This window comes from Anarhichas minor, unplaced genomic scaffold (assembly GCF_050575085.1).
Source record: "Anarhichas minor isolate MPS153535 unplaced genomic scaffold, ASM5057508v1 ptg000033l, whole genome shotgun sequence".
Taxonomy (NCBI): Eukaryota; Metazoa; Chordata; class Actinopteri; order Perciformes; family Anarhichadidae; genus Anarhichas; species Anarhichas minor.
The window spans coordinates 6,563,005-6,585,867 of NW_027466479.1; the positions used below are offsets into that span (position 1 = coordinate 6,563,005).

At 42.9% G+C, this 22,863-nt stretch overlaps 4 protein-coding genes across 4 annotated transcripts; 1 reads left to right on the plus strand and 3 right to left on the minus strand.

Moving 5' to 3' along the window:
• Nucleotides 1-1,060, minus strand: LOC142965526 (uncharacterized). Its single transcript, XM_076106504.1, has 3 exons — nt 1,021-1,060; nt 767-917; nt 1-580 (listed from the first exon to the last, which is right to left on the minus strand). Exons 1-3 carry the CDS (start codon nt 1,058-1,060, stop codon nt 1-3), a joined length of 771 nt encoding a protein of 256 aa, XP_075962619.1.
• A 2,837-nt stretch (nt 1,061-3,897) lies between these two features.
• LOC142965405 (uncharacterized) lies at nt 3,898-4,824 on the plus strand. Its single transcript, XM_076106332.1, has 3 exons — nt 3,898-3,931; nt 4,011-4,161; nt 4,245-4,824. The coding sequence occupies exons 1-3, from the start codon at nt 3,898-3,900 to the stop codon at nt 4,822-4,824; spliced, it is 765 nt and encodes a 254-aa protein (XP_075962447.1).
• A 144-nt stretch (nt 4,825-4,968) lies between these two features.
• On the minus strand, nt 4,969-11,386 carry tomm40l (translocase of outer mitochondrial membrane 40 homolog, like). The gene is made up of 10 exons (XM_076106327.1): nt 11,353-11,386; nt 9,738-9,955; nt 9,529-9,596; nt 9,275-9,367; nt 9,068-9,169; nt 8,165-8,270; nt 7,894-8,016; nt 7,731-7,807; nt 7,424-7,526; nt 4,969-6,932 (listed from the first exon to the last, which is right to left on the minus strand). The coding sequence occupies exons 2-10, from the start codon at nt 9,952-9,954 to the stop codon at nt 6,793-6,795; spliced, it is 1,029 nt and encodes a 342-aa protein (XP_075962442.1). The 5' UTR covers nt 9,955; nt 11,353-11,386; the 3' UTR covers nt 4,969-6,792.
• Nucleotides 11,387-12,359: 973 nt separating this feature from the next.
• LOC142964914 (putative ATP-dependent RNA helicase ddx6) lies at nt 12,360-22,739 on the minus strand. The gene is made up of 13 exons (XM_076105486.1): nt 22,582-22,739; nt 20,066-21,178; nt 19,870-19,974; nt 19,537-19,666; nt 19,143-19,289; nt 18,875-18,969; nt 18,606-18,728; nt 18,082-18,210; nt 17,704-17,820; nt 17,513-17,576; nt 17,322-17,423; nt 16,739-16,958; nt 12,360-16,650 (listed from the first exon to the last, which is right to left on the minus strand). The coding sequence occupies exons 2-12, from the start codon at nt 20,306-20,308 to the stop codon at nt 16,744-16,746; spliced, it is 1,470 nt and encodes a 489-aa protein (XP_075961601.1). The 5' UTR covers nt 20,309-21,178; nt 22,582-22,739; the 3' UTR covers nt 12,360-16,650; nt 16,739-16,743.
• Between the last annotated feature and the right edge of the window lie 124 nt (nt 22,740-22,863).

Below are 22,863 nucleotides of genomic sequence, written 5' to 3' on the forward strand. Positions count from 1 at the left end.
TTACTGGGTCATCTTACTGAAAGACTCCCACAGAGCAGTCAGCTGCCTCTTCAGGTTCTGGCTGTCGGCATCCAGATTGGCCCTCAGCTCCTCTCCTCTTTTAGAAAGGTTCTGCTGGATCTCCTGGGTTTTCTGGTTCAGCTGGGTCTCGAAGCTCTGGGTCAGGGGGACCATGCTCCTCTGGAACTCCTCCAGGCTCTGCTCCATCTTCTCCTTGATCTCCTCGGTGTAGGGGACCATCTGGGCCTGCAGCTGGTTCACGCTCTTATCCAGCTGCCCCTTCAGCTCCTGGCTCTTCTGCAGCAGGACGGCCTTCAGGGCCTCTGGGTCCATGGTCTCGGCGTAGGGGGCCGCGTCCCTCTTCAGCTCCTCCACCTGCTTCTGGAGGTCAGCCACCAGCTCCTCAGCGTAGGGCTGCAGGCTGGTTGCCACGGCGGTCAGGTCCTTCTCTAGACGGGTCTTCAGCTGCTCGGCCTCCTGGGTAAACTTAGACATGAGGTCCTGGGTCAGAGGAGCCACCTGAGTCCGGAGAGCGTCGGTGAGCTTGTTGACGGCGTCTGTGCTCTCGGAGATGAGGGTGCTGCAGAGACACAAAGAGAAACCAGTCACGGAAAACTCTCTTTGCTTCTTTATGGATTCATCACCCTCTCCAAGCTGATAAACCAGAACTTATTGGTTGTTGTTGTTTTGGTCATGAATGTCTAATGTTATGTTGAAATAGTTCAAGGCTTTAGTAAAAGCGTCTTTATCACTTTGAGACTCTTACTTCACTTCCATTCCCAGCTCGGACTGCCTGATCTGCTTCAGGGAGTCCTCGGCAGTCGTGGTTGCTTTGGCCACATAGTCCCAGAATGCATCTTTCACCATGTCGACCTGTTTCTCGGGCTGGCTTTGCCACACGATGTTGGCATTGCAACCTGCAGACAGAACAAAGTCGAATGCATTCATTGCCACAATGAAAACCTTCTTGTTCCAACTTGAATGATGTTGATTTTCACATAAATTACAAAACTTTCTCACCAGTGAAAACAGCGAGGGCGAGCACCACGAGGACCTTCATGACTGCGGCTGAGAAGAAACACGCAAAATTAGCTCTTTGTGGTTATTTTTGATATGATGACCTGAAAAGTGACATCGTCCTAACTGGTGTCTCACCTGTGTGGATGCTTACTGTTCAGTCGGTGAGCTGTTGAATACAGTGTGTGTGTGTGTGTGTGTGTGTGTGTGTTCTGTACAGCTCACGGCTGAGTATATATAGGCAGCCGAGTCCTATAGAGGAAACGCAGGAGCAAAGTTCACCGCTGAGTGCCGTGCTGTCACTGCTGCCGTCACTGCTGCTTCCACATCACAGTAACAGTGGTAACAGTGGACTACGACGTCACCACTGTCTGATGAAACCTCATGTTGCGTCTCTCAGAAAGATTTCAGAGCAAGAAATATATATTTTCTATTGCATAATTGATGTATTGTCTTTATGTGACGCTTTCTGAGAGAGAGAGAGTTGTATTAATATTATTGTTATATTGATATTGTGTATTGATGTTATTGTGTATTAATGTTATTGTGGATTGATGTTATTGTATGTTTAATTTTCTGATGCTTTGGCAATACTGTTTTATAAACTTTCATGCCAATAAAGCAAAATTTGAATTGAATTGAATTGAGAGACAGAGAGAAGCAAAACATATTTACAATATAATACCCTTATTATGTTGCATCATATCTTATTGTAACTAGTGGACACTCAGGAGGCATGAATTAGGGTCACTCATTATGTAATGAGGAGTAAGAAATAGATTAGATAATGAGCCTATTCCTATTTTACTCTGTTGCAGTATGAATACTGCATTGCTTTTTGTTGATTACTCCATTATGGAGTAATCATACATATTAACCACATGAATGCTGTCAGCTTAGATACAAAGGCTGTTGTCAGAGGTTTTATAGGTCAGGGAATTGGGAACAGGACTTTGATCCAGTTGTGTCATAAGAACTGTGGGTAATCTTAACTGAAGAATGTTAAGTCTCCTTTTATTCCCTCCTGACAAACTGATAACACAGAGGAGCTAAAGTCTTTCTCCAGGTGAGATTACTGATAAACATCCAACTGTTTTCATGTGACGCACAAAGTAACCACGAAGCCGATTATAAGGTGAGGTGGATGTAGCTGAAGATGTCCCAATACTGTTGAGGGAATACATTAAATACTAACAGTACATAACAGAAAAATGATTTAGACAAATTAATGTATGTGGTTTTTTTTACTCAGGTCCTTCGAAGTGTCTTTTTAAACCACCGTTTACAACTCCCCAAATACATTATCAATAGTTTTGATTTTACAGCCCTCAACTTTACTCGACTGTTTTGGTTCAGTAAAGTCAGTGATGTCATCAACCTTCATCTAAGCTCTAAAAGCTGACTGCACAACACCTGCTCCGCATCCAACAGCAGACAGACAGTTAGCGACTAGCTAGCTAACAAAGTGGCGCATTTAGCAACAAAAGAGACAGATATGTCCCACAGGAGTTGGTGGAGACCAAAAGCAGAGCTAACAGAGGGTGAATAGTAGCCTCAATGCTAACGCTGCTCTGTATCCGCTGGGTGTTTAAAAACGCGACTGTTTGCCAACACGTTTCTCATTCCAACTTTAGAGAGTTTTGCAGGGATGACTTTTGTAGGCCAACAGGAAGTTAACATGATTCATGTTTCTTCAAACAAAAATGCAATTGGCAGAAGTAGAAAGTGAACAGTAGGCTACATACCAACTATAGCAAGGTTGCATTACCTCACGTCATCACTACGAAGCTAAAGGCGGCCGAGTGTTCGTCGAGATGACGTCTCGTAGTCTATTTAGCCGCTTGTTAGCAACACGACACGTAAAGATTCACAGAAAGGGTATCTACTGACATATTTTAAATCGTAGAACAAAAACGTTAAAATCTCTTAACCTTGTTTTAAATAACTAAATACCCATTTATACAACGTATTGACTTTGAGACGAGGGAACCCTAAATACTAAAAGTGAACTCATTTCCGGGTTCTAGGACGCATTCCTTCAGCACTAGAAGGTGATTAGGAGTCATATCAGCTCCTTGCCCTGCCCCCAACATGCCAAAATCAATTAATGCCACATTAATTTTGCTATATTCAAATAAAATGTATTTGCTACAACTTGAATATTCATTACTGTTAGAAAAATATTACTCGAGACCTGGAGTCTCTGACACACATATACTGAGGATAACGGAGTATAAAGTCTGGACATCTTGCACCCGTTTCTTTGATAATTCGTTCTGTAAAGGGTCATTTTATCCTAATCTCGGATGACGTCATGGTTGCAAATCAGCCTACGTATATACTGACGTGAACACAACAGATTTACCATCAACCCTTGACGCCCGGTCACAAGTAAACAAACAGATGAAGCCATTAAGAAAGACAACTAAGACACTTAATGAAGAACACAGCTGAGGAAGCTTGTGTGAACATTGGTTCATACGAGGACACAGGCTTTATGGAACCAGCTGCTTAGATTACAGTGGCTAAACAAAAACATGATTTAAGTTTTTCCAACAATTACTTAAGATGAGAATATGTATCACAGAACAATAAGGCGATGACACATATTATGACGTGGAGTGACAGCAGTGACAAGAATCTGTCCAGCGGGGCAGATAGAGGAGGACTTTACCCTTCAGTGTGGCTATAAAAGGTCTTAATGGACATCTGCACACCACAAGTCATCGCACAGAGTGAAGAAGAGACAAGCTGCCTCGCTGTAAGGTAACATATTTCAGCATCATTAAAACACTTCATAGCTAAGTGTCAAAGTATAACTTTCAAACAATTTTTTAATTGTGCATTCATTTTTTTAATCCAACAGAGTCAAATTCAATCATGAAGGTACTTGTGGTTCTCGCACTTTTCTCTGGTGAGTGAATTTCTTCCTATGAAATAAAGGTGAACCACACCCGGTCTGGGTTTCTACTAAAGCCGCCTTTTATCCACAGTCTGCAATGCCAACATCCTGTGGCAGGAGCCGCCCAAGAGCAGTCTGGATTTGGTGAAAGATGCTTTCTGGGACTACGTTGCTAAAGCGACACTCACCGCCGAGGACTCCCTGTCGCAGATCAGACAGTCTGAGCTGGGACAGGAAGTGAAGTAAGAGCAATAAAGAAGCTTAAAGACGCTAGAAATATACTACGCGTTTAATTTTAATAACCTTTCTTCTCTGTGTCCGTCAGTACCATGATCTCTCAGAGCGCTGACACAATCAATCAGTACACGGTTGCTCTGCGGACTCAGGTGGCTCCTCTGACCCAGGACTACATGACCCGGTTTTCCCAGGAGGCCGAGCAGCTGAAGGCTCGCCTGGAGCAGGATCTGACAGCCGTGAGCACCAACCTGAGGCCATACGCCGAGGGCCTGGTGGCTGACCTCCAGAAGCAGGTGGAGGAGCTGAAGAAGGACGCTGCCCCCTACGCCGAGGCCATGGACCCAGAGGCCCTGAAGGTCCTCCTGCTGCAGAAGAGCCAGGAGCTGAAGGGGCAGCTGGATAAGAGCGTGAACCAGCTGCAGACCCAGATGGTCCCCTTCACCGAGGAGATCAAGCAGAAGATGGAGCAGAGCCTGGAGGAGTTCCAGAGGAGCATGGTCCCCCTGACCCAGAGCTTCGAGACCCAGCTGAACCAGAAAACCCAGGAGATCCAGCAGAACCTTTCTCAAAGAGGAGAGGAGCTGAAGTCCAAGCTGGACGCCAGCGCTCAGGACCTGCAGGCTCAGCTGGCTGCTCTGTGGGAGTCTTTCTCCAAGACCACCCAGTAAACGGACGCCTCCACCAGCCTCAAGGCCTCCGCACACCAAATATTTATTTCAACTTGACCCAATGTATATTTTACCAAATAAAAATCTGACGAAACAAGTTCAGTGTTTTGGTGTCTTAATTAGCATGCAATACTGATTATTATTTCACAGGAGTGATTCATACAGAGAACATTTCTATATTCGGACTGTACAGTTAAAGGCAAATTCATAAAGCTGCACTAAAATACACAAGACACAATTTCACGTCTCCGTCCGTGAAACGCTTTGTGCTAAAGCGATGAAAAAAAGAAAATACATAAAGTTGTTTTTTTCCTAACATGAATTTCACCAAGTTCAATAATGCATTTCACAAGTCACTCAATCTAAATCACAGCTGAGGACAAATCTCTTATAAATATATATATAACCCATATGGGGTATTGTCAAGAGGACGATGAGAGACATCAGACCCAACAATGCAGACGAGCTGAAGGCCCCTATCAAAGCAGCCTGGGCTTCCATAACACCTCAGCAGGGCCACAGGCTCATCGCCTCCATGCAGTAATTCATGCAAAAGGAGCCCCGACCAAGTATTGAGTGCATACGTACACTGTACATACTTTTCAGTCGGCCAACATTTCTGTATTAAAAATCATTTTTTTAATTGGTCTTATGTAATATTCTAATTTTCTGAGATACTGAATTTGGGGTTTTGATTAGCCGTAAGCCATAATCATCAAAATTAAAAGAAATAAACGCTAAAATATATCACCTTGCGTGTAATGAATCTATACAATATGAGTTTCACTTTTTGAATTGAATTACTGAAATAAATTAACTTTTCGATGATATTCTAATTCATTGAGATGCACCTGTATATAATTAAACAATCTTCCCTATTTTTTTTTTATCCAAATATCAAAATATGTTCATATATCCAACACACATGCTCTATAGTTTGTCACATTATTTCAAAACTCCTATTCAAAGGGCCATAAGCTCTGATAAACTGGTTTTCGTGCCAACATCTAAAAGAACCGCTGACTAAACAGCACCTATACCTCACCTTCCTGGTTCAGTTACCTGAATCTCTAATAGTATAGCTGACAGCGGTCACAGACCTTTAATCTCCTGAGGAAATGATTATTAAATCTAGTCACATGAACTCACACTCCAGCAGAGACTGAAGGAAACCACCAAAGACGTGCAGGTTTTTTTTTTTTTGTAAGAAATGACATTTATCAGTTTCCAAGAGGTATATACAGGTCATATATATACTGATCCATATGTATGCAACATAAAAAAGGCAACAGAACAAGTGATGGTTTGTGTGACATGCAGTGTTGGCTGGTAAACGTGTCTGTAACCAATGAATCCCCTTTAAACAAACGAATGACAATGATTTCACCGCACGCCAAGACAGGATTTACAGTAAAAAAAACAAAAAACAAAATGAGAATAAAACTCAAGACTGGAGCGACAGGCACTGAACTCAGTGAGGAAAACAAAGTTCTGTGATTCTGTAATGTCTCTTTATGCGTTTCTACTGGTTTGCGTCGAGAGTCCGCAGTCAACAAATTCCCGACCAATCACATTGTTTGTTCCGCTTCGGATCATTCAGGCGACGATTCTTACAGGATTAAACGCATTAGATTTTTATATACCTCTAACTTTATTACCTTCTGAAACCAGTAACGCGATGATGGTCGAACGGAGCGACAGATTGAAGAAGTGATGGGACACACACACACACACACACACACACACACACACACACACACACACACACACACACACACACACACACACACACACACACACACACACACACACACACACACACACACACACACACACACACACACACACACACACACACACACACACACACACACACAGCGTTGTACATGGCGTAGGCTGCTCGTCCATGGGGAGTCTGTCCGTTCTGTGAGGTCGGTCTGCGGGCCGGCGACCCGCCGCTCGGTCGCTCTAACCGATGGTGACGCCAAAGCCGCACTGGAACTTGTTCTTTTGGTGGTTGAGGAAGGTGCAGAGGACCAGAGAGAGCGGCAGCGGGAGCAGCTTCTTTTCTAACGTGGCACCGACTACCCAGTTACTGTCTAGTGAACCTGGAGGGGGGGGGGAGAGACGGAATATTAGGTGCGGCAAAACGTATGTTTACCTGTGTACTGCCCCGTTTACGCAGTACTCAATAAAAAGTGAGAAACATCGATAAATAGGCACATTTTTTCTGCACAAGTGGAGTAGTACATTTATTCAAATACTGTACTAAAGTACATTATTTTGAGGTTCTGAGGTACATGAGTGTACTTTATTTCCATTTCATGCTACTTTATACTTCTACTCCGAGGTAAGTGCTGTACTTTTTACTACATAATATTCATTTGACAGCTTTAGTTACTTTGCAGATTTAGAATAATTAAACAAAATATAAAATCTACTAATAAATGAGGATATATTATTATTAGGTTCATTATTATTTTCCTCTGTCATCTATGACAAACAATGGCTGCTAAAAAATAAAATAAACGTGATGCTCCCTGTGCAGGATGAATGCCACGGTGATGATCGTATTTGTGTTTCAGAGAGCACACCGTACCTTTAAACAGCAAATTAGCTTTAGGCACATCTAGCTGGTAGCCGAACGACACGCTGGTGTCCTGCATGCGGGTGCTCGCCTCGTACTCCACGCCGAGCTGCAGCTGTTGAAGAGCAGCGGACGGTTAGATCCTGAGGGAAGCAGCTTCGAGAACAACGTCTTCAGCGCAGCATTCGGTCTGGTGCTGCGTTTAGTTCTGAAGGGACGACTCGCTTCGTAACGTTCAGGGAACTATAAATCAACCTAACCTGCTTACAATCAAAAGCTGCTAACTGTCTGCATTGTGCGTGGACGGAGGCGGAGTTACCTGCTCGTTGGCTTTGTGATAGTATGAAGCATGAGCTCCCGCCGAGCCGAGCGTCAACGTGGCGATGTAGTTGCTGCCTGCAGAGAAGGAGGAGGCCAAGTCAATACTGGTTGAAGCGAACCGACACCAAACAAAAGCATCACAGACTGCACCTGCGTCTCACCCGTATATCTGCCGACTAAAGACACCACGGTGCCCTCCTCTCCCGGCCTGCGGTGGTAAACCAGCTCCCCTCCCAGAGCCAGAGCCGGCGTTATGGACTGGAGGTAGTGTGTTACGACGATACCTGACGGGGGGACGACAGCAGTGAGCATGAGGTGTCCGGGTTCACAAGTCTGTCTTTTGGTTAAATTGGAAACATTTAAAAAAATAAATAAAAAAGGATTTAAAATGAGTTTAGTGTTTGGAGGACAGGATGGTGAGCGGAGACCCACCGGAGCCGACGAGGACATCGGGGTTTCCAAGAGTAATAGTCGCAGTAAAATCTTCTCCCTTGATCTCAGCGTCGCCTTGCCAGTTCACAAACTTGTTTTGTTGTGTCTGAGGAGGTGACGGAGCGTGACAAAGTTAACAGCACGGTCAGACTGATGCGACAATGACACATCGGCTGGTTATCGGCTTTTAAAAGAAGACGTTTTGGTTAAGGGGAGACACCGCTGGAGAGCACGCTAAAACATTTTATTTAACAGATATCACCATGAAACTTCCCCAGTTGATTACTTACATGAAGACAATTATTATTTGTGAAAGAGTCGAGAATTCTCCCACAACCTCACCTACTTCTGAGGTGCATGTAGTGTTGTTTGGGCGTGTGGTCTTCATCAGGGTCACCCATCGATGATGATGATGGCCCCGATGAAGGCCACACGCCGCAACGCTTTGGTCCAAACAATGGAGATGTTCTATAAACTGTCGATGGAGTTTTGACCTCTTGATTTACTTTTTGTATTTCAGGTTTTTTGACATTTTATTATGTTTTATTTTGTGCTAATCGTCATACATTTCCAGAACAGAACTCTGAACGTTGGATAAAGCCAGGTTCAAAACTCGTTTCATTTTGTTGACATATTAGAGTCAAAGGTTTTTACAGAGGGGATTTGGGATCTCTCTTCATCACTGCACAAATGAGTAAACATTATCGACTGTCCTATAAACTATTTCCTCCACGTTTTAGTAAGAAAATGTTGAATAAATAAAATGATATATAAAGAAACCCCTCTGTAAAAACCTTAAGAATATAGATAGGAATGAAAGTGGTTATGTTGTCAAAGTAGAAACAGATTGCAGCAGTAAGAGCAATGAGTTGCATGAAAAGGTTCTAAAGGGGGAAGCTTTACCTGGAAGGCTAGTTTGGATCGTACTCTGCTGGCGACCTGGTGGATGATCTGGGCGTTGAGGCTGCCGCTGTTGTCCATGTCTCCAACCATGACAGGAAAAAACTGAACCAAAACCAGCATTTGTGTTACGGGTCATAAATAAAGAATATATATATATATAAAAAACACCTTTCAGAGGAGATTCACTGTGACTGTACTTCAGCGTACCTCTGCCGGACCCATCTGCTTCGTTCCAACGTATGTGGCGCCGAACCTGTAGGTGGAGTCTCCCGTGGTGCTCAGCAGCACAGTGTGATTCACCTTAAAGAGAGATCACAACTCAAAAAATGTGCCCTTTAACCATTCGCAGCTCATTTCCTTTGGTCTGATATATTTGAGCTTCTGAGACGTAGGCTGTATTTTGTTTAGCAGTTAGTGAGAAACTGTTCCAGTGTGTGTGTGTAAAAAGAAACTTAACTGACCTGGAAGTGGTTGCTAAGGCCCTTGTTGACGAATAGCCTGACGCCCTCCATCTGCATGGGGAAAACCTCTGAGGGGAAAAGGAAATGCAGAATAGACACATAATAAAGATAAAACCAGGTTATAAATCATTTAGTGGATTCTTATTTGAGTCGAGGCTTAAGAGGTCACACCACGCTTCTCATGACTGTCTTCAATTATCACCAGTCACCTTTGCACTTGCGATGGCACTCGTCAAATCCACCGGGGTTAGGTAAGGAGGAGTCCGCCTCCTCCTCCTGTCCCGAGGCTTCCCCAGTAGGGGGTAGAACTGGGGGCATCCCGAAGCCTGGCGGCACAGTCAACCCGGGGGAGGGGGCAGCGGCGGCGGCACCGCCGGAGGAAGGGGGAGGGGGGTTGGGGGAGCTGGCAGCCAAAACACTGCCCATTCTAGCAGAGAGAAGTTAGGGGATAGAGCAGGAGAGAGGGTGAGAGACTGGAGAGAGTATTTGGCTGTTAGTACCATTGAGTCTGAGCAGGTGCATCAACAGAGGAGATAAGTAACATAAGATCAGCTAACATACTAAGAGCGGTTAAGATGTAGGTTACTGCCACACTATACCTAATCAATAACAGTTTTATTGATGCAGGCAGGCCAGATAATCAAAAAACGTAGAGAAATCTAACATGTAAAGTTGTGAAGATGGGGGACTCGCAAAAGACAGATTTTAAGGAAAGAAATCTGAGAAGCAGAGGCCGAGACGTCCTCTCAAAATACACATAAAACAACCCAATAGTGTCTTTCATTAGGCTTTCCATGCTCCGGTAACAGACGTCTTTCAAACTCCACTTGTGCAATTTGAAATGAAAAACATTTTAATCACCGATGCAGTGTTCACGCCCTGATCCCTCATCAGGTAAGATAGGACTTGCTGTGCAGCAGTTGCAGTACAAAGAATCAATAAGCAGATGTATTTTTGGCAATGTTTACATTTGGATTTTGTATGATTAAGATAATCGGTTGCTCATTTCTCAAGTTGCTTCTTGGTGGGTTCCCTGACATCTCACGCTGATTGCGTTAAAAACACAGTGCACTGACCGTAATGCATCCTCATCCATTAGTTGTTGGTTTAATTACCTTAAACGACTGATTAAAGGGGACAATACCTGCGTTTTTGGGCAGCTTTAACATTATTTAAACACTAAGTTGGTTATATACGAGCTTTCAGAGACACCCAATGTTTTTGTGAACTCTATTTTCAAGTCAGAAACTGGTAATTTCGTTAACTCGTATAACAAGAACACAACACACCCTGATGACAATCATTGGGGGTTATTTTCTCAGACGTTTGAAAGCTTCCCTCAGTGTTAAAGAAGGCATTAAACGTACTGTGTCACAGGCCTCAGGCGGGGTAATACTAAGGTGTAAACTAATCTTCACGTGCACCGTTACAATAGGTGGAGTGCCCCTTTAACCTTTCGCACAGATCATGTTCATTCATATGAAGTTAGAGCAGCAGCAGGTGAGAAAGACCGGCTAATGATAATAAACCATTACGTCGTGTGGCGGAACTGGGTTTCTGGTTCCTGCTAGGCACTGCTTTCTTTAAAAGACGTCGCTAATGTTTTGAATGAAACCTGTCTCACCTACAAGCCTGCATGAAAAAGTTAGCTAAGCTAGCTTCCAACCAGCAACTGGCGGTCTTAAAACACACGGTTGCTCCCGGTATAGGGAAACAAATATCACTTTGTGAGATTTCAACTTCTAAAAAAACAGCTAATATGTTCATATATTTCCAGCTAATCCTCTTATTACGTAAAACACAGAGCTAACTGTAGCTACTCACGTTGTGATTTCCAGAGGACGATGCAGCCGGAAGTTAAATACGGTAGCACCAAAGAAGAAGAAGTGAGCGACGCTAGGGCTCCGCCTATTTTCTTAAGACGCGTTATGATTGGACGGGACCATGGCCCCGACAAATGATTGGCTGAAAGACCTGTCGGTTAATTTGTGTGTGAGAGGAAACGAGGGCTTGCTTTGTGGCCGTGATGTCAAACTCTTACTCAAAGACTATTGGTTAATAGGAGTGGGGTGCGTTGCAGAGGGGCGGGACGTTTAATTCTGAAGTTACCGATTGGTGGAGAGCTGCAGAACGGCAAAGCGAGTGAAGTAAAACGTTATGAAGGAATAGCTCAAGGTCAAATGGCAGCCTGAGGGTTTGGATGTTGCAGTTGCAACGTTCTCAAAAAACAGTTTATTTGTGAGCTGCCGCAACGAGAATATTTTTGTCGTTGTTCCATATGAATATTGTAAAAATCAATCTGTCGCCCACTAATTACCAGAAATCGCAGTTCTGTCTCTCGGTTTCACCGATTTCTATGCTTTCAAATTGTCCAGCAAGTACTTCCTGGAACTCAGAGTCACGTGACAATCAAGCATTTTGAACTTCCATTGACGAGACTCTTTATCTGCTGTGTACAATTGAATGTATTGTTAGGAGTGGAACGCTGCCAATTATTTATATTGTGTATATATGATGGATAGTCCTAAATGTTATTCAAAGTAAAATATGAATCAGATTAGAGTTTGACACAGGGTCCCTTTAAAACATAAGGCCACAAGATTACATAATTACGCAGGACCAAGTTGACAGTCCTTAACATTACAGCCATTTGGCAGCTTTTTTCCTCCAAAGTGACTTACATTAAACGTATTAGTTCTCCATAGAAGAAAAGCAAGATGTCATCAAAAAGGAAATCCCTTCCACACACAGAAAGAGTGAGTTCAGTGCTATTAAGACTAAGAGACCACATTATGTATTCGAGTCAATAATAAAATACACACCAGGCTAAGTAATTTCCAAATCAATTTATTGAATTTTATAACCCCTGCATGTCGAGGACAGAGTGATCAACACAAGTCGATGAAATACCTTGTGCCTCTCTTATGCATTTTGTAAGGAAAGAAAACAAACGATGCAAGAATTACTTTTTTTTTCTTTTCTTCTGGTACCATCCGATAGTGAACAGTTTCATTCTAATGGTATGAAAAGGAAATCACGGGACAGTGAAGGAGGGAAATTAATAGACATCCAAACATGGAGTCTGGTTTTAGGTTATCACAATTGAAGTCCAAAAATGATGCAACTCACTTGAACATTGGGCTGAAACTTGTTTTGGGAGCAGCAGGGGCCCCAAGGTACCAATAAGTACAGAGGAGCCTGAAGAACTCAAATTAAAAAAAGGAGGGTCTCAATGCAAGTATGAGACATCGAACTGAACCAAAATGTTTGCGAGCCAAATTAGAATCATACCGTTACCACTCCTTCATATCCACGCTGTAGACAAAACGCTACAATTGCAACTTTATCTTCAGCTACATCAAAACAAAAAAATGTTGTCCAACTTTTCTGTCCATGTTGCAGGGGAAATACAACGGGGACTTAAACCCTCAGCTTACTGCAGCAATTCTGCAGAGTTCTTCGTTACGTTTGGCTGAATTAGCCTGAAGTGCGGGTGAGTCTTCATTAGTGCAGCAAATCAAGAGATCCAATTCAATTTAGCTGTGCACAGCAGAAATTAGGGGCAGTTCAGCCGTTAATAAAAAGGTCAAGAAGCTCCCACTAATTTAGAATTTGGAGAATCCCAGAACTGCCATTTTGTATCCAAAACCTCACCCTTTCATTTTTGTTTTTTTTAAGTTACCCTTTTCAAACAAGTTTTACAAATATCACTCCCACCCCCCCTTAAGCACTCCGGACTCTAAAGGCCAGAGTGCGCACACACACACACACACACACGTGTGTACACACACACAGACAAAGACGTCTCGATACCACCAGATGACAAAAATCAACAGAATCACTCAACATTCATCATGAGCTCCTTTGTGATGCACCATTTTGTCCTCGAGGTCTTTAGCGTCGTAGCTCCAGTCATCGGTTGTACTGTGTTTGATAAAACTCATCATAACAGGTCCAACACATGGCCGGAGATATAAACACTCGAGTAGTTTTTCTTAAAGGGGTTGAGGATTTTGAGAGCCAATTTCTGGGATGAAGTCTAATATTTAGTTTGTAGCCAGGAGCCAATCATAACGCTATCCCTTTAAAAAGGGTCTCGACAGGTTCCGCTGTAGATCTGTGTGATCTTTGCTGTTATTTGGGTCACAAAGGAGACGATGGAATGACTGTCAGGGACGTGATCGGGGACATAAAACAGAGAAGAACAGAAAAGTGTGATTAGAAATGAGGTTTTAGTCCACAAACTGAAGCTCCCGGAGGAAGAGGGCGATGGAAAAGGAGAAACAAAAATCACATCCCTGACTGTAAACATCCTCCACACTGATATTTAAGACGTCGTACACCGCCGACAAATGCACAAGTCTGTGCATGAAAACACCGACACGGACAAAAAGACATCAAATAATTATGTTTACACGCAGCCTCACACGGTTAAACAGACAGTTCCGTTCTTATTCCAAATTACCAAGTTCACCAAGTTGTCTGAATTTCTGGTTTAGTTAAAGCTGCATGTAAACGTAATGATTCTTAACTAAACTCAGCCTGTTGCTGCTTCAAACATACCTCTCATCTCCTTCTTTCATTCAACTCAACACACGTCTCTCTCACACACACACACGTGTCTCTCTCACACACACACACACACACGTCTCTCTCACACACACACACACACACGTCTCTCACACACACACACACACACGTCTCTCACACACACACGTCTCTCACACACACACGTCTCTCACACACACACGTCTCTCTCACACACACGTCTCTCACACACACACACCTCTCTCACACACACACACCTCTCTCACACACACACACACACACACACCAACATTCTCCTTTTTTGGTTTTGCTTCAATGAAAATCCTGAAAATGTATTTCAAGGAAAAATAAAAGGGAATAAAAAATAAAAATTCAACCTCCTCCTCCGCTCATGAAGCAAAGTATTTTCTTTTTTTTTGTATAATTGTAAACGACTAGTGTAAACAATGAATCATTTACAATTAGTTTTCCTCAAAATGATTCATAACACCTCGTATAAAGATTGCCTTAGTGGAAAATGGATTGAGTTGCTGAAGAAGCACTTTGATCATCCGTCACATGGAACAGGTTCAAGAAGATCACAGCGCTTCACTGCGTTCCAGAAGCTCTCTCCAGTATAACTTAACTCTCTGGCACTTACAACACAAACAAAACAAGGTGTTTTATGTACTTTTGAGGAAGAAAAAAAACAAAACTTAAATCAAAGCTTTTATATTTGCTTTAAGTGCCAGAGAGACGCAAAGAATCAAGATGCCCAGAAAGCATCTGATAACACACTTGGCTCCGGTACCCCCCCCCCCCCCCACCCCCCACAAAAAAAAAAACCCTCCACAAATGACCCAGTGCTATAGCCTCACCCCCCCCCCCCCCCTCTTCAAACTGCTTTAAGCAACATCAAAAATAAATCTTAAAAAGCAAAAATACTCTCTTTTGACGTCTTTTTTTTTTTAACGTTAGTGATGCTCTGTAAAGGGGAGGACAAAAACAAAGAAGTCACAGCTGCCTGTTCAGAGATGCTACAATGTTGCTTTCAAAAACACAGAGCCCGCCCCTCACATGCTGGGAATCATAAAACATAGCTGTGCTGGGGAGACAAAAATAAAAAGATATCGCTGCTGCTGCAGAAAGAAAACTGACTTTTCTAGTTTCAGTACAAGTTAAATTAAAAAGGTCAATGTAGACCTTTATACACTGATCAGACTCCCATGAAACCATTTCATATCCAGTATAAGGTTTCTGAAGAGCAGTTTCTAGTGCGACAGCAGCGATACAACTCAAGAGCTTGGCATCCAGCCTGAGTATTCACATTGGCAACCAATACATTCACCAACTTGGATTTTGTCACGATGGGGCCTAAAAAGAAAGGTTTACCTCAGTATTTGGAGAAAGAAATAATGCTCCAGTAAATAATAACTATTTCCACACAATAGAACCGACTCTGAAGCAGTCGGCAAAAAGAGAAAAAGAAAATTCTAACTATTGTTTTGCACCAACTTCCACAAAAACTATTTATTCCATGGACCCGTCATTCTGTGTCTGAGCTTAGCGATGCAGACGTTCGTGTCAAAGCTGTTCTGAAACAGCCTCTGATGCATTAGTCCTGCGCTGCTGCAGCATGAAGGAGAAGAAACCAGTTTCACAGCTACAGTGGCCCGACAGGTTTACAGTACTCACCAGCCCAACGGGATCAATGTCAAAGAACCTCCAGACAGAAGCCGTCTGCAGGCCGACTCACCAGCAACAGCCAACTAAACTCCATGGATCAGTAACGGGGGCTTGTGTGTCGAGCAGTCTTCTCGTATTAACTCTGCTCGTGTACTATTCATGATGAAAGGGGGGGGGAAACAGTCACGCAGTATTTAAATAAAGCTGCCCTTGTTTTTCTTTATTGCAACGTTCACATTAAAAATAAACGTTCACATTCAGGATGGTTTTTTTAAAAGGAGTTTGAGCCGTGTTACTACACACCTCTCAGCAGCAGAGAGAGAGCGTGTGTGTGTTGTCTTTTTCCCTTGCATAATGGATGTGTAAATAAACTCGGGTTACTATTAAATTCATCGTATTTGTGCTCGTACTCTGCTGCATGACAGAAGACAGCAGGCTATGACAGGATGAGTGCACATGGGAGTAAGTAAGGCACTTGAGTGACGACAACAGTGTTAGGTGGACAGACCGGTGGCTGGTGCGAGTGCACCGTTGTACGGTTAAAAAGAGGCCGACCTCGCTGCCGACAATGACAACTGTCTCTGAGAAGGACGGCTTCAGAACAGCTCCGATACTCCGTTTAGGACAGCAGAGTGTCGTCTCACCGAGATCACTCGGAGGAAAGAAACACTAAGCTCATACGCAGGATGCACGGTCCATTCTGAGTTTGGTGCAAAACAATATGGCTTCTCAATTAATTATGAAAAAAAAAAAAAGAATGAGGCAGCGCTTTTTGTGGAAAAGATAAGGAAATGTAAAAAAAACAAAAAAAAAAAACAGTCTTTGCGTCCACTCGACAGGCTCTGGGAGAAATTTGGAACTGAAGAGTTGCCTGTGTGCGATGATGTCTGTGCAAAAGCCCGTAGCGTCCTGGAGGGGACATAAAAACTCTGGTTAGGAAGAAGAGTCTCATGTTTTAAAGCAGTAAAGGTCTACTTATCATCTCAAAGCGTCTCGCCTGTTTTAGGTGCCGTCCTGTTGGCGTCCTGGCTTCTCCTCGATCTCCTCCACGTCGCAGTCGGCGCCGGACGTGTGGAACTCGGCCACGTAGAGGCTCTTGTCGATGCTGCTGGGAATGGGCTTGATGTCGGTCACCAGCTGGTCCTCGATGGCCTTCAGGTTGAAGCGGTCCTCTGACGTGATCAGGTTGATGGCCAAGCCCAGGTGACCAAACCTCCCTGAGAGAGAAATGGAGTCAAAATCACTGTCTTCTAACCAGCTTATTTATTTCATCTACTCCTAACCGAGACACGCTTTGTGGAATAAAAACCAATTCACATCCTGTTAAGTGTCCAAAGACTTTCAAAGTAAGACTATGTAAAACTGGGCAGATGGAAGTACAACAGTAGTATCAAGTTCAACACATTGCATCAAACATTCATCTTAACGTTTATTAAAACAAGCTACCGATTCTTTGTGTATTTGTATGTATATTTTTAATCATAATTTTGCTTTGCGTTCTTCTTCTAAAGCCTGTTTTCAATCCACTTTCCACAAAAGAGACAGTGAGGCCTTCAAATAATGAAGCGGTGCAAACATACCTGATCTTCCAATGCGATGGAGGTAAGTCTCAGCATTCTTGGGGAAGTCAAAGTTGATGACTACATTGACAGCCTGGATGTCAATACCCCTGGTGAAGAGATCTATTGGAAGAAAGTAAATTTCAATCTCTGATGACCTCCGTGGCTTTCTGACAAAACAACATAAAAGATTGCTTACAAGAGAAACTCACCAGTGCAGACCAGGTTCCTGCACAGTCCATTTCTGAAGTCGTGAAACACGCGGTTTCTGTATTCCTGAAAACAAACAAAGACGTAAAAATGCTGCAAAAGAGGCCATCATGCAGCAAAAGAGTGGCCATCTAAATAAAATTAAATAAGACATCAAAAGGCATCATTTCTTTCAGCCATTTCTCGTCCTCACCTGCATCATCTTGGCGTGGATGTAGAAGCAGGAGTAGCCCAGCTGAGTGATCTTCTTGGCCAAGAGCTCCACCCTCTGAGTGGAGTTACAGAAGATAATCGACTGGTTGATCTGAAGCTGTGAGCGAGAGAGAAGAATATGTTATGGATCAATGGATCAACCACGCGTCTTGTGGTTCTGATCAAATTGCTAAATTGACCAATTTACTGTTGAAAGAGGAACTGGAGCAGGTTGTTAGCTGCAACCTTAAAAAGCTAAACTAGACTGTTCAAAAATGCACTGCTGTACTTTTGTGATTGGGATAAAGTACAACACACAGAGGTTTGTTGGCTGGCAGTTTAAAATGCATGGGTGGTGAATATCTAATTAGCCAGTTACCCTGGAGAACAGTGTGTTGAGGCAGTGGACTTTCTGCCTCTCCGTGACGTAGGCGTAGTATTGAGTAATGCCCTTCAGAGTCAGCTCCTCCATCAGGTTGATCTCGTAAGGTTTCTGAAGATGCTTGGCCTGCAGCAAGGAGACGCGCAGAATACAATAGTTTAGAGTGTGCATTTAAAAACTGATGTACAATCATGAACAAACTTCATCTGATCAGTTTGTTTCGTTTAATATTTAACTCTTACAGTTCAATATAGCTTTACTTAACCGATATCAGAAAAGTGTACAGCATTCCAACAGACAGTAAAAAGACTTTTACAGAATCTAAACTATTAAATCCTGCGACTGTTGGCCGAGTTGCTTTCGCTGAAGACGGCCCTTTAAAAAGTATACCAGAGACAAACACAAGCACAGATCTGGACACCGTGTGAGAACAGCTTGGTCTGCAGTGTGAGCCAAGCGGTGCCAAGTGGCCCCGAGCCATCGGGCTGGCCGAGTGGTGCAGCAATCAGCCGACTACCCACCATGAACTTCTGCACGCTGATGGGGAAGGTGGCTGAGTAGAGCAGGATCTGCCTGCCCTTGGCCAGGAAGCTGATGATATCCTCGATGAGCACCACGAAATCCTGAGACAGCAGCTTGTCGGCCTGAGAGGAAACGGAGACAATTTAACAGGAAGCAGGCAAAAACCAACTGAATTTGATGAGCATGGAATGACAGAATTGAGATGCATTAGAGTACACACACTACTGATTATGAGCAGATGTCTTAATATATATATTTTTATATTTACCTCATCCATCACCATAATCTGGACTCTATCCACCTTTGCCACTCCCTTCTTTATCAAGTCCAGGATCCTGCCAGGCGTGGCGATGACAACATGCACTGATGTGGAAAAGGTGAAAACATTGAAATATGTTTATCTTATATTTGTTGGAAACAAAAACAGAGAAGTGTACTTTCTTAACACCAGATGAACTCCATAAGCCAACATACAGAGCTGATACTGTGACATTTGTCCATGAAGTCGGTCAGTGAGACACACTGCGGCTTCTTACCGGTCTCATCCAGACGCATGATGTCATCTCGCAGGTTGGTGCCCCCGGTGGTGGCCATGACTTTGACCCCCCCCAGGTGTTTGCTGATCTGGATGGAGATCTGGCTCACCTGCAGAGCCAGCTCACGGGTGGGCACCATGACAAGTGCTAGGGAATAAAAATTTTAAAAAAGTACTGGTTACAAATATAGTTGGTGGCAAAAAGATTTACAAAGAAACAGCTTACAGACAAGAGATATGCTAAGAGTAGGAGGGACACTGAGGGTACAGATAACGCAGTGAGGGGCAAGGAAGATAGAGAGGAAACAAAATGACGACCAAATGAACAAGGGACAAAAGTGACGTAGATGGTTGAGAGGATGAGAGACGGTGTAAAACTACATGCAGCGTCTCACCCTGTATGTAGTCCTTTTTCAGGTCTATTCTCTCCAGCAGTGGGATGAGATAAGCTCCACTTTTCCCTGTTCCGTTCTTAGCCCGAGCCAGAATATCCCGTCCAGACAGGGCGATGGGAATGCTCTCCTCCTGCAAGGACAAAACATAAATACATTATCTTTAGCCTCATTCTGTGACTCCTAGTGTCATAATGCTGCAACACAGACATCCTCTACATGACGATTTTTGCACATTGGGATTCTATAGATCAGACCTTTTCATAAAAAAAGGGACGAGGATTACATTAGGTTCATCTGGCAAGCAAATACAATGTGACCAAAAAGAAGCCGTACCTGGATAGGGGAAGGTTTCTCCCAACCCATCTCAAAGATGCCCATCAGGAGTTCTCTTTTGAGACAGTAATCTTCAAACTCATTCCCCTTCGTGGACGTCACATCCTACGGGACACACAGGACGGTTAGGATGACAGCAGAACACCAGCTTTCAGATTCAGTAAGATTAGACAAACCGCTGTCTAGCGGGACTCACTGAAGTCTTGACCCGGTTGTCTCTGGGTGGGAGCTTTAGGCTCTTTTTCCAGTCGTCTCCAAACTTGATGCCTCCTCCGTCCTGAGCAGCACTGCCTGCTATCTGGGGAGCACCCAAAGTCTTTCCTTGAGTTGTGGGTGCTGGCTGGACTGAAGCGGGTTTGGTCTGTCCTCTGAGCTGCCCGTTCTGCTTGTTCAGTCCCATGACGACCGGGCCAGCGTTTTCTGTTCTGGCAGTGGCCATTTTGTCCCGTTTTCCTTGCTTCTGTTTTTTTTCTTCTTCTTCAAAAGTGTTAGATTTTTGCCTCTTAGGTTTTTCTTTTTAAAAATTCTCTTCAAAAGTAAAAAAGTTTAATAAAGCATTAACAAACAATATTCTCTATTCTTTTTAAGTCCAAAGCTTTCACAACTGAAGTCAATTGGTAGTATTTACATATACACATGTACGTGCAGTTCGGTCCCCTTCAACAACAGAGTGACTGACGTACAGGAACAACAACAAAACAAACAAAAGACACGTTTTTACACAAGAGCTCTTCAAAATGAAGAGAAATTTGCATTCATATGCATGTATATACTTGCCCACAATATAGAAAAATTATATGTGAACAAGTATCAAAGCGGTTCAAGTCCTGAAATAGAACAACTAAGGCAATCTGAACTTGGGGAACAGCCTCTTCAATATAATCTTAGTTCAATGCTTAAACTTGTCTTTCTAAATTGAACATTTCCTCTTTCCACTTTGAGTCCATAGAGTTGCTCAATATCCCTGTTCTTCCAAAAAAGGATGTCCACCTTTGTACACGTTTTTCCCCAATATCATATAGTCTGTAATGCTCTCCGTTTGTTTCCACTGTGTGTGGATATGTCGCTCCACTGTGTGAAAAAAAACCTGGATCCTGAATTCACAAAAACAAAAGGGGGTTTCTAGTCCAAAGCCAAAAAGCTTTCCACCCCTTTTGAGTCCTCAGTGTGCGCTTCCTTTCTCCTCCAGGTGTTCGACACCTCTCTCCACAGACACCACAGGTCTTCAGGTCGGTGTGTGAAGTGTGTGAGTGCGGCTGTGATCAACCCGCTACCTCCTCAAAGTCAGCCAACAACTCAAACATGTAACCTAAAAACAAATGCAAAAAAAAAAAATTAAATCCACCCGAAAGGGTAAAAAAAACATAGGCAATTTATTATCACTCAAGCAATTGACAGGAAACTGCCTCTGGAACACCATTTAAGTAATCCATCAAATAAAAACTACCAAAACTTTACTACCAAATCTTCTTCAATGCAAAGATTTTATATCAAGAATCCAATACTAAGATCTTGCTGTAGTAGGGCTCCAACTAACTATTTCCATTATGAATTATTCTGCTGTTTCCTGCCTCTTATCTATTGGTCAATATACATGTCAGAAAATTGTGAAATTAATTTCCTAAAGCAGAGATATATATATATATATATATATATATATATATATATATATATATATATAGATAGATAGATAGATAGATAAGTTGTGAACTGTTGCACCAAATAGATGTTCCTTTCAGATTCATGAATGATGTTGATTGGCAATTTCAATAATTCACGTTGTTTTGTAACTTATGATGGGTGCTTGTTATTGCCAACAGTTACAGACTAAAGGAGCACATATATTGCGATATCAAGCTAAAACAAAACGAATAGTTTGTTTGATGTCCACTACCTCGCCAGACCTCGGTGAAAGGCTTTAACAGCTAATTCGCTAATTGCACAGGTGAACTTGCCAGGTGTCAATCATCTGAGGCCGATTAGCGAAGCCCAAACTGCCAGGATTTAAAATAAGACTGGCCTACAGTAAAGACTATAGGTCTGACTGAGTTAAATCAAATATTCCCCGCATACATCATTACTCAAAAACCGCAAGTCGGTCAAAGTTGCTCCGAGCAGCTAGCTTTCTGTTCATTTACTTCGGCTAGCTTGAAACTGTCGGCTCGTATCGTTCGGGTTTTCTTTTACATGACCGACAGGTTATTCTTGTTATTCATTATTTCCAAACCTTTTCAGCAATATGGTTAACATTTACCGTTATTATTAACTTTGACATATTCCAACCATCTGTGTTAGGTTTGGTTAATTTTCCTTCATAAAATCAATAACATCACGTTACCTTAAAGCTGCGTCTCAGGTGAAACAACATTAGCATTGTTGGGCTAACGTTCCTAAAGCTAAGCCAGTGTTAGCTCTAAGCTAACAAACCACTAAGCTGTTGAACACCCGCAGAGTTTAAATGAGCTTTTAATTACGAAATATGACAACATATGTGTAAAGTATGGCGCCTATAGCATTAAATGTCGTTGACGTAACATTCTTGTTAATTTAATTATTGACGTTGTATATGGCACAATTAGCAAGCTCGTTAGCCTCAGGGCTAATTTAGCTCAAATAACTCCACTCGCTAACGTTAGCTATGTGCTAGCCAGCTCTCAACAACTCGGATGTTTTTAACGGTAATTGGACGGTTCCGTGTCACCGCAGACCTACCTTAGTACCTCTGTTGTTTTTACAAGGTATATTCAGTGTGTGGTTGATCAACTACTTCCTTTACAATTCGCTTCATAATCTGATTTTTACTTGAAATAAATCTCCTCTATTGTGTTTCTTCTTCCTTTAAATCAACATGGTCGCCGTCGCCTTCGTCTTCTCTTCCTCGGTGCCTCTCTTCAGTTTATTACATGCGACACTCTACAAAATACCACCACCTGCTGTCACACCTGGGTACTGCACTGATTATATGGGAATTCTCTATTTTACATTTCAAAAGAA

Excerpts from the sequence above, each read along its gene's own strand:
- LOC142964914 (XM_076105486.1), bottom strand. The coding sequence starts at position 20,308 with ATGGCCACTGCCAGAACAGAAAACGCTGGCCCGGTCGTCATGGGACTG. Across the intron at positions 18,211-18,605 it reads TCAGCGTGCAGAAGTTCATG|GCCAAGCATCTTCAGAAACC; the intron begins GTGGGTAGTCGG and ends TCCTTGCTGCAG. Across the intron at positions 16,959-17,321 it reads CCATCGCATTGGAAGATCAG|GGAGGTTTGGTCACCTGGGC; the intron begins GTATGTTTGCAC and ends TTTCTCTCTCAG.
- tomm40l (XM_076106327.1), bottom strand. The coding sequence starts at position 9,954 with ATGGGCAGTGTTTTGGCTGCCAGCTCCCCCAACCCCCCTCCCCCTTCC. Across the intron at positions 9,368-9,528 it reads GCCTTAGCAACCACTTCCAG|GTGAATCACACTGTGCTGCT; the intron begins GTCAGTTAAGTT and ends TCTCTCTTTAAG. Across the intron at positions 9,170-9,274 it reads AGCAGATGGGTCCGGCAGAG|TTTTTTCCTGTCATGGTTGG; the intron begins GTACGCTGAAGT and ends GTTTTGGTTCAG.
- LOC142965526 (XM_076106504.1), bottom strand. The coding sequence starts at position 1,060 with ATGAAGGTCCTCGTGGTGCTCGCCCTCGCTGTTTTCACTG. Across the intron at positions 918-1,020 it reads CGCCCTCGCTGTTTTCACTG|GTTGCAATGCCAACATCGTG; the intron begins GTGAGAAAGTTT and ends TTCTGTCTGCAG. Across the intron at positions 581-766 it reads GAGCTGGGAATGGAAGTGAA|CACCCTCATCTCCGAGAGCA; the intron begins GTAAGAGTCTCA and ends GTGTCTCTGCAG.
- LOC142965405 (XM_076106332.1), top strand. The coding sequence starts at position 3,898 with ATGAAGGTACTTGTGGTTCTCGCACTTTTCTCTG. Across the intron at positions 3,932-4,010 it reads GGTTCTCGCACTTTTCTCTG|TCTGCAATGCCAACATCCTG; the intron begins GTGAGTGAATTT and ends TTTTATCCACAG. Across the intron at positions 4,162-4,244 it reads GAGCTGGGACAGGAAGTGAA|TACCATGATCTCTCAGAGCG; the intron begins GTAAGAGCAATA and ends TGTGTCCGTCAG.